The 8,514-nt window shown below is 56.1% G+C and overlaps 1 protein-coding gene across 1 annotated transcript; it reads right to left on the bottom strand.

The window, feature by feature from the left end:
- Positions 1–459: 459 nt before the first annotated feature.
- On the bottom strand, positions 460–7,426 carry PPIF (peptidylprolyl isomerase F). Its single transcript, XM_061405456.1, has 6 exons — positions 7,130–7,426; positions 5,858–5,888; positions 5,327–5,415; positions 3,497–3,593; positions 2,890–2,965; positions 460–1,362 (listed from the first exon to the last, which is right to left on the bottom strand). Exons 1-6 carry the CDS (start codon positions 7,325–7,327, stop codon positions 1,227–1,229), a joined length of 627 nt encoding a protein of 208 aa, XP_061261440.1. The 5' UTR covers positions 7,328–7,426; the 3' UTR covers positions 460–1,226.
- Between the last annotated feature and the right edge of the window lie 1,088 nt (positions 7,427–8,514).

Below are 8,514 nucleotides of genomic sequence, written 5' to 3'. Positions count from 1 at the left end.
ACTCCAAATTTAAATGGCACAGAGGGAAATAAAGTCCACATCTAGTCTGACATAATCAGAGCTCCTTCTTTTCTAAGACCCAGACACACCAGAAATGGCGCCCTTGCCCCTCCAGACCACATGCCAGGGCCCGTGCTGTGCACTTTGCACAGATCATGTTCAACCTTCACCACCTGTGTGCTGGGCACTGTTATCCCATTATTCTGCTGAGCAAAACTGAGGCTCAGTCAGCCAGAGGCACACCAGGGCTCTCAGGTGGGCTGTGGGTGCCGACAGTCTGAGCCTGTTTCCTCTCCTGTTGAACAGGATGACAAGAATGCCCTCAGAGGTTGCTGGTGGACGCAAGTTCACGTAAAGGCCCTGCTCAGAGCACGGAGTGACGGCAGTTAACAATAAACGCTGGCTCCAGACACTTGTGTTACAGACAGTGCTTGCTAAAGGCATGGACACCAGACAGTCTTTTATAGAAAATAGGATTTATTTTCACATTTAAGGTGAACATAAAGAAATTTTCCAAAAGTATATTGTGTACATAATCAATAGCTTTAATTTATTAAACACACAAGAAAAACAAATCAAAGCCCACCAGGAAAATACACTTTGACTTCCTTCCAGAGCACATAGCACTTACAGGTTATTGCTATTTTCAACCTGGGAATTCACATTGACAAGGCACAGCTTGTAGTGGGTCTGTCCCCCGGTTCAGCTGCTTCCACCCCCACGGGCTCTCCCCAAATACAAGAGCAGCAGACCAACGGGATTCACAGTGGCTGGGATTAAAGGCCTCGGCTGCGGGACCATCACAAAGGCCTGGAGTGTGCTCCAAAGGCCAAGCTCTGTAGGTCTGTGGCCTGTGCCACCAACTCAGGTCACACCACAGCCTGGAGTAGTTAGTGTCACAGCTTCAGCTCCAGGGAGTCTAGTGAAATTATTCTGATCAGAAAGACAATATTAAACAGATATGACAGCCCTTTACAGCAACTGGCTTTCCCCTGTGGTCAAAGAAAAGGCAGAAACCGCCTTCAAAGCTAACCCATCATCTGTGCCCGAGACGCAGGTGAACTTGAGCCGGGTGGTCACAGGCGATGCCTACAAGGAGCGGTAATACTGTGTCCACGATGGGTGTCCAGGAACGGGGCGCTGGGGAAGGGAGGACACTGGGGAAGCTGCCCGGTGGGCCCTGTGGGGTCTGACATTCCTGAGAGGCCTCCTGGAAGCACACAGGGTCAGCTCAACTGGCCGCAGTCTGTGATGACGATCTTCTTGGACGTCTTCCCACTCTTGGAGCCGAAAGATTCTATTTTCTTCACGACGTCCATGCCCTCTTTCACATGGCCAAACACAACATGTTTGCCATCCAGCCTGGGAGGAGAGGTGAGCCAGGTAAGCAGAAATGAGAGTGCTGCAATGTCCCCCGGGGTCACAGTCCCTAGGTCATGGAACTATTTACTGAAAACAGCAGTTCTGAAAGGAGCTCAGACCGAAAAGCTGGCCCAGCCCCTCACAGGTCCCGTGTGGAGCCTTGCTGAGCCCCCAGCACGCACCAGAGCGTGGCTCCCTCCCAGGCTGTGTTCTGCCTCACCTGCTGTGTGACCTTAGGCCAGGCCACTCAACCTGAATCCTGGGAACCTCACCTACAAAGGGTGAATTGTTCTCATCCTGCACAGGGAGATGATGGGATATTGAACTATTCTGAAGAAATAAGTCTGTGTAAAATGGAATCATTTTAAGTTTTGTTTTTTTTTTGATGTGGACCATTTTTGAAGTCTTTATTGAATTTGTTACAATATTGTTTCTGGGGTTTATTTATGTTTTTTGTGGTTTTTTTTGGACACGAGGCATGTGGGATATGAACTCCCTGACCAGGGATCAAACCTGTACCCCCTGCATCAGAAGGTGGACTCTTAACCACTGGAGCACCAGGGAAGGCCCTTATAGAACTGCCTTAACAGTCAGGAATTCTGGGGTGAGAGCCAAGATGATATGTATGGTGAACCTACTTGAGTCCCAAGCAGCTCTCAGTCTGAGAGAGTCCCGAAAATCTAAAAGGCAGCTCAGTTCAGGGCCACCAACCAAGACTGGTTACCCTTTGGGATCCACTAAGGGTTTTCATGGAAGGAGGGGAGGCAGGGCCAGCAATAACCTGCCCACTCCAACATCCGTGTCCCTTCTGGCTCAGAGGCTACAGACCACTAGTATCCACCACCACCTGGGTCTCCCTAAAGTCCTGGGAAATGGGCTTTATTAAGTCTTAGCTCCAGGCCAGCTGTTGTCCCCTCACCCTGCTGAGACGCCTCAGGGTGAGGACACAGGGGACTCTGAGTAGAGAAAACTGATTAGGTAGTGGGAAACTGACCTGGGACGACATCCCTAAAATACAAGGGCAATGGGAAAGAGGGTCCGGGGGCGCCGGTGGCTGCCACAGGCTGGTGCTAACGCCTGATGAGAAATCCGGTGTGATATCCAAATGCTGTCTACTGCAGCATTTTCCAAGGTGCAGCCCAGGGTTAAATAAGCTGGGAAATGGCAGGTTAAACCAAGTGAGCAAGCTTCTGCCACAGGCCATCCTGAGGCCTGATAAGTTCTGCAGCATCTCCCCAATGCATTTGGTAAAAGAATTCTTTCCTGTGTGTACGTGTGTTGCGCATGTGCATGCTCAGAGCACTGAGAAATTCCAGCTACAGCAACAATGGGAAGCCTGATAAAAGACAGAGTTGCAAAATAGCCCAAATTCTTCCTCAACCCTTTCGGGGACTTTCTCCTGTTACACACTCAGCCGGGTGAGGGCTACTGCCCCAGAGCAGAGAGTTTGGCCTCAGACTATCCTCCCCCTCCAGCTCAAGGCCAACCCTGCTACCAGAGGGCCTGGACCAGGAGCCAGCAACTCACCAGTCTGTCTTTATGGTGCAAATGAAGAACTGGGAGCCGTTGGTGTTGGGGCCCGCGTTGGCCATGGACAGGACGCCTGCAGAAACAAGTGGGGTGACCAGGCTGCCCAGGAGGCATCTCACCTGGGAGCTGTTCCAGCATGGATGACGCAAAGCACAGGAAGGATACTTGAGGCTGAAGATACTTGGGGCTCAGAAGAGAGAGCCAAGCCCAGAGCACACAGCCACCCAGGGCCTGTCCGCCTTGATGACACAGGAGGGAAGGGCCTCCTGGGAGCTCTCAGTGGTAGAGCAGGGGCGGGACCTCAAGTCCTGAACTCTAGCTTTTTCCACATCGCACGTTGGGTCCTAAAGGTAACACAAAGCTAGGGCTTTGCTTAACAGCTCTCAAAGAACGGTGGTCAAAGAAAGGTTTGTGTTTGAAACTGAGCGCTCAGGATGAAAAAGCCTCTGAGACAATCCAACAAGCCCACCCTTCACACTGAAGGAAGGAACGTGTGCCCTGGATGTGGAGCCATCAGGTTGCAGCCTCCAGGCCTGCTGGGGTGGCAGCACCAGGCTCACAGCTCAGGGCACATACCCAGGTGGGGACTGACAGCCTTACTCACCCGGCCCCTCGTGCTTCAGTTTGAAGTTCTCGTCAGGGAAGCGGCTTCCATAGATGGACTTTCCCCCTGTGCCGTTGTGGTTGGTGAAGTCACCGGCCTGCGAACACGGAGCGCTGGCTGAGTGTCGCCACTAGAGCTGGCAGAGGGGTGCCATTCCCATGCTGCGACACAGCCCCCAGCCCACACAGAGCCCACCCAGCGGGGAGCCCTCAGGCAAAGGGGTCAGAAAATACCCGATGATAGAAGGGTTAATATAATGCTAAGGAGCATAAGCAGCAACAAAATAAAGATTTCATACTTTCTGCCCCAATAACTACCCTGGTTTCCGAATGATTCATTTTTGTCTGAGTGAGATTTTAAATGATCCTTAAAAATTCTAGGTCATTTGGAGCTGCTTCTTAAGTGACCTAGAATTTTCTACCCACAACTCTTGGAGGGTAAACAAGGAGGAGGCCAGGAGTCCCTGCTCCCCAGTGTGGTCTGTGGGTAGCTGGCACAGAGCCAGGTCCCTCCACTGAGCCCCCGTTCCTGTCCCAGCATCTCCTTTTCACCCGGCCCAGGACAAAGTCCACCCAGGGCCAGTGGTCTTCCTCAAAGCTTGCCCGAGGCTGCCACAAGGAGCCACAAACAGAAGAGCCCAGGGTCTGCCAGCCCAGCCCCCAGCCACCATCATATTGCTGTTTTCCTGAGATGACCTCCTCGGGTGAGAGGGATGACCTGACCAGCCCTGCTTTTGAAGCATTCACAAATGCCAATAAGGTGTCCCCAGAGAGGACTGGGCCTCCCGGTGCCCGGTCCCACCATCCCGTGCTTCCAAGTGCCCGCCAGCTTTGGAGTCCCTGCCCTTGCCTGCTGTGGTGAGAGGAAGACCCTAGCCCAGCTTGGACATCCACTTCGGCTCCTGCTCAGTCTACAGCCTCAGGCAGAGCTGGGAGCCTCTGCAGCTGAGAGCCATGGGCTGTGGCCAGGCCTGTCCCACAACCACAACCCCCGCCAATCGCTGCATTCCTCATGTCCAACATGTCAGCAGGCCCAGCCCCAAGCCATGCCACTCACCATGATGTGACGACAGCCACCAGGTCAGGGCAGAGGGAACTGGGGGGCAGAAATCCCAGCTGACAGGACTTCAAAGAGGTCATGACAGCCATGCCCCTGCCTCTAGGCCTGCTGGCCTCAGACATAAGCCCCTGTCTTAGCAGGGTCTGACCTAACACAGGACAACCCTTAGCGTGGCTCAGGCCCTGGCACCAGCGGAAATTCTCACCTGCCACACCTACCCACAACACTTCTAACACAGCAAAGCTAATGCTTCTGAAAAGAGGCTGAACACATGACTAAAGAGCAAATGCATTTAACCGAGAAAGGCGCCCTAGGCTGGAGAGAGGCTCCAAGTCTGGACCTGTGTGTTCTTGTCTGTGCCTGGCCTCCCTCCTCCCCTTCCTCCTTATCTCCTATGCCGAGTGCTCGGTGGGACACACTGGGGGCTGTGGGCAGAGACCGAATACGCTATTACTCCAAAGCCCCCAGCACATCCACACCCCGATGCCATTCTCCCTCCGCCGCTCCACTCTCCCGGCGCTGCCAGGCAGGGCCGACCTGCTGCTTGTCCTGTTGCTTAGCTCCTGGGGCAGGGAAGGCACTATGGCTGCCAGGACAAGCTCCAGACTCTCAGAAGGAGAGGACAGGCTGAGCGAATGGCCGCGGCTGCCCTCCTTCCAGTACTCTCCAGGCACAAGCACACTGGCTAATCCCCGTGACATTCTCCAAGGTCGCCCCGTCAGTATGCTACTTACAGAAGAAGAAGTCGAGGCAGGAAGAGGCCCACCATACCTGGCACATGAAGGACGGAATCACTCTGTGGAAAGTGGATCCTTTGTACCCGAAGCCCTTCTCCCCGGTGCACAGGGCTCTGAAGTTCTCTGGGTGGGGTGGGGGGGTGGTGGTGAAGGAAAAAAGCAGGTCAGCAGGGCCAGGCCTCAGTGCAGGGGCCACAGCTGGTTCTAGCCAGCACCCTCTCTACCCACCCACCCCCGGACATGGGAAGATCCCTGCCCCGGGGTCTCTGCTGACGGTGTGATCTGGGCCAAGTGGTCCTGTGCCCTGACCTCAGCATCTGAGCACTGCGGCAGGAGTAGCACCAGGCCAGTGGGGCAGGGAGTCCAGGTAAGTCCAGCCTCCACCAAGAGGCTCAGAGAGGGTCAGAGGCTGCTCCAAGGTCCCCAGCAGCTGAGCACATGTGGTGGTGTACTCCAATCTGGCCATAGGTCTCCGCCCTGACTCCTCTCACCATCCCACCCACCTCACCATGCCTCTCTCTCTTCCATGTGGCCCAGAGTCAGAAGGCCCCGGTCCCCGTCTTACCTGCTGTCTTTGGGACGACATCTGCCTTCAGCTGCGGGGAAAGGAGAGGGAAGACAGGCTCAGTCCAGAGGCAGGTGAAGGAAGGACCCAACCCCCTACACGGTCCAGGAGCGAGGGAAAGCACCATTCCTGTCATTCTCAATCCTCCGTGGGAAGCCACCTAAGCAATCATTTCTGCCAGATGCTTCCTGAATTGCAGGTTGGGAGGGGCAGCCTCGATTTCCCAATCTGTCAGAAGAGATGACAACACCACCCTGGCCTTCTTCTGGGGGCAGAACTGACAGAGCTGCTTCAGCTGGGCCCAAAGCATCAGAGACGCAGAGAGGGTGGCCCCTGGGGGGAGCCAGTCCAAGCTCCCCAGTGGGCAGGTGGGAAACTGAGGCTCAGAGACAGGCAGGAGGGTGGGGGAAAGGGAAGGCTGGAGCTCCATCCAAGCCTGCCTCTTGCCTCCCAGTTGCAAGAGCCACCCTAGTGTCTAACCTTTAAAATAAACGGGTGCTCTCCATTTTCCAGAACAGGAAACCGAAATTTAACTAAGACCCCTTTGTTCAAAATGGGCTTGAAGGCTACACCCAAGCTTCCCCTCTGTTATTTTCTGGACTATGTAGGTCTCTTGCTTTGTTCTTCAAAAAGGCCCAAAGAGCTGGGGCAGGCACTGTGTCACCTTGGGAGGGTGACTGGGGTTGGAGTTGGGGCAAAGAGCTCTGAGCACAATGCCCTGACCCCAAGAGGTCTATGCCACGTCTGTCTGGTGGCTGGAGCCTGCGGCCAGACCAGCGCGAACTGCTGGGAGAGGAGGCGGCCCAAAACCACCTTAGCTCTCGGGACAGCCGGATAGCAGGGGGCGGGGCTGAGGCCGGCTCCGCCTTCTGCAAGGGCCAACACGTGAGCTCCCCGCCGGCCCGCCGCCCCGACCCCCGAGCCCCTGACAGCCACTTCGAAGCTCGGGCCTAGGCGCCCACCCGGTGAAGTCTCGGAGCCCCTCCTCGGCCGGCCAGCGGGGCGGACCCTCCTAGCCTACGATCTGACCTTGAGCTTTCTCCTCCACAAGCGCCTTCCCTCCCGCCTCCACTAGTTCAAAGATCCGAAGGGAAGGCCTGGAGAGACCAGTCCGATGCCCCTTCTTAAGAGATGGGGAAACTGAGGCCCAGAGCCCGGGGGCAGGAAGCAAGGTCACCCAGCGAGCCAGGCACAGCGCCGGCCTGCGGTCCAACGCTCTTCCGGGACCGTCCCCCACGCCCAGTCCAGAGCGGTCCGGTTCGGTGGTCTCACCTCCAGCACCACGCGGCCGAGCGGCTGCCCGTCAGCGCCCACGTCCAGGTACACTAGCGGGTTCCCGGAGGTAGAGGACGAGCCGTGGGAGCCGCTGCCGCTGCTGCAAGCGCGAACCGCCGGGAGGCGCAGGTGCGCTGAGCGCGGGCCGGAGAGCAGGCCGAGCAGGCGGGGTCCGCAGCGGAGCGCTAGCATCATGGGCGCGCGGGTCCGAGCTAGAGATCAACCGGCGAACGGAGAGGACGGAAGAGAGGGTCACTAGTGCCCAGTGGGCAGAGTCAGCAGCTGCCGCGCACCGCCGCCTTTATTGGCCCAGCCGGCCTCGCGGCCCCGCCTCCATCCCGCCTCCTCCAACCTGTTCGCGGGCTCCCCCTGCTGGTCCCAGATGGCAGCGCACCCCGGCTGGTGGGGCGGTGGGGCGTGAAGTCTGAACACACCCCAACCAGGGCTGGAAACCTGAGGGACAGACGCGACTTTGCCAAGGGAGGCCGGTTCTATTTTGTGAGGGTCCCAATAGATGAAAAGAAGGGGTAAATGCTAAAACGTGGTTAACTCCAAAATAGGAGCCTCCATATGTTTTTCTTTGAATATAACAGAAGTCTGCCTTTGAGGCTTTTGTGTTCACTGTCCTTCGCCCTATCATAGGCCCTGCAAATGGACAGACAGACCAAGAGAGACTGTGGCAACTGAGAGTCAGACAAAGAAAGTTGGAATCGAGAGGTGGAATTAGAATGAGAGGTGACAGGAGGAGACAGGCAGACTCCTCCCATTGTGAACACAGGGCTCCTTGTCCAAGCCTGGGCTTGTCTCCAGATGCTTCCAGAAACCAGTCCCTCTTCCAGACTCAGCCTGGGCCTGTCATGCTCTTACCAGACCCCCAGCCCTCCACCAGGACTGGGTCTGAGTCCCCCTCCCTGACGCCCAGATAGTCCTGAATGCCAGCAACCAGAACAGATGGCTGCTAGCTCCCCTCCTGCCCCCAATCCTGCCCCCAAAACTGCATCTGCAGGTAACAGTACAGGGGCCAGTCCAAGGAAAAGCGAGAAGGCAGGATGGGAAGGGGAACTGAGAGTGAGGAACCACAGTGAGGGGGAATCTACCCCACATGCTGAGGTGGGCTTCACAGAAGCCTACGGGCATGAGAGGCCCACAGGAAATGAGTGACCGGCAGGGGACTTGAGAGAGCATCTGAGCCAACATCTGCAATTCCCAAGATGTATGACTGAGGCTGGGAGAGAGGAAGGCACTGCCCAGAGGTCAGCGAACAGGGAAGTCCCCTGCCGCCAGCCAGGGCCAGTCCTCCCAGACCTCTCTGCAGAATAGTGTGTGATTCTAATCTCTCCCCTTCTTGTTTTCCAGGTCTGTTCCAAGAATAAAAGGAACAA

The sequence above is a fragment of the Bos javanicus genome, chromosome 28 (genome assembly GCF_032452875.1).
Source record: "Bos javanicus breed banteng chromosome 28, ARS-OSU_banteng_1.0, whole genome shotgun sequence".
Lineage (NCBI taxonomy): Eukaryota > Metazoa > Chordata > Mammalia > Artiodactyla > Bovidae > Bos > Bos javanicus.
The sequence above is the reverse complement of the archived record's forward strand: the minus strand, read 5'-3'. Positions and strand labels throughout refer to the sequence as shown.

Coding starts and splice junctions, on each gene's coding strand:
- PPIF (XM_061405456.1), bottom strand. CDS start 7,327: ATGATGCTAGCGCTCCGCTGCGGACCCCGCCTGCTCGGCCTGCTCTCC. Junction 5,416..5,857: donor TGTCGTCCCAAAGACAGCAG/GTAAGACGGGGA, acceptor CACCCCACCCAG/AGAACTTCAGAGCCCTGTGC. Junction 3,594..5,326: donor TTCCGTCCTTCATGTGCCAG/GTATGGTGGGCC, acceptor CCGTGTTCGCAG/GCCGGTGACTTCACCAACCA.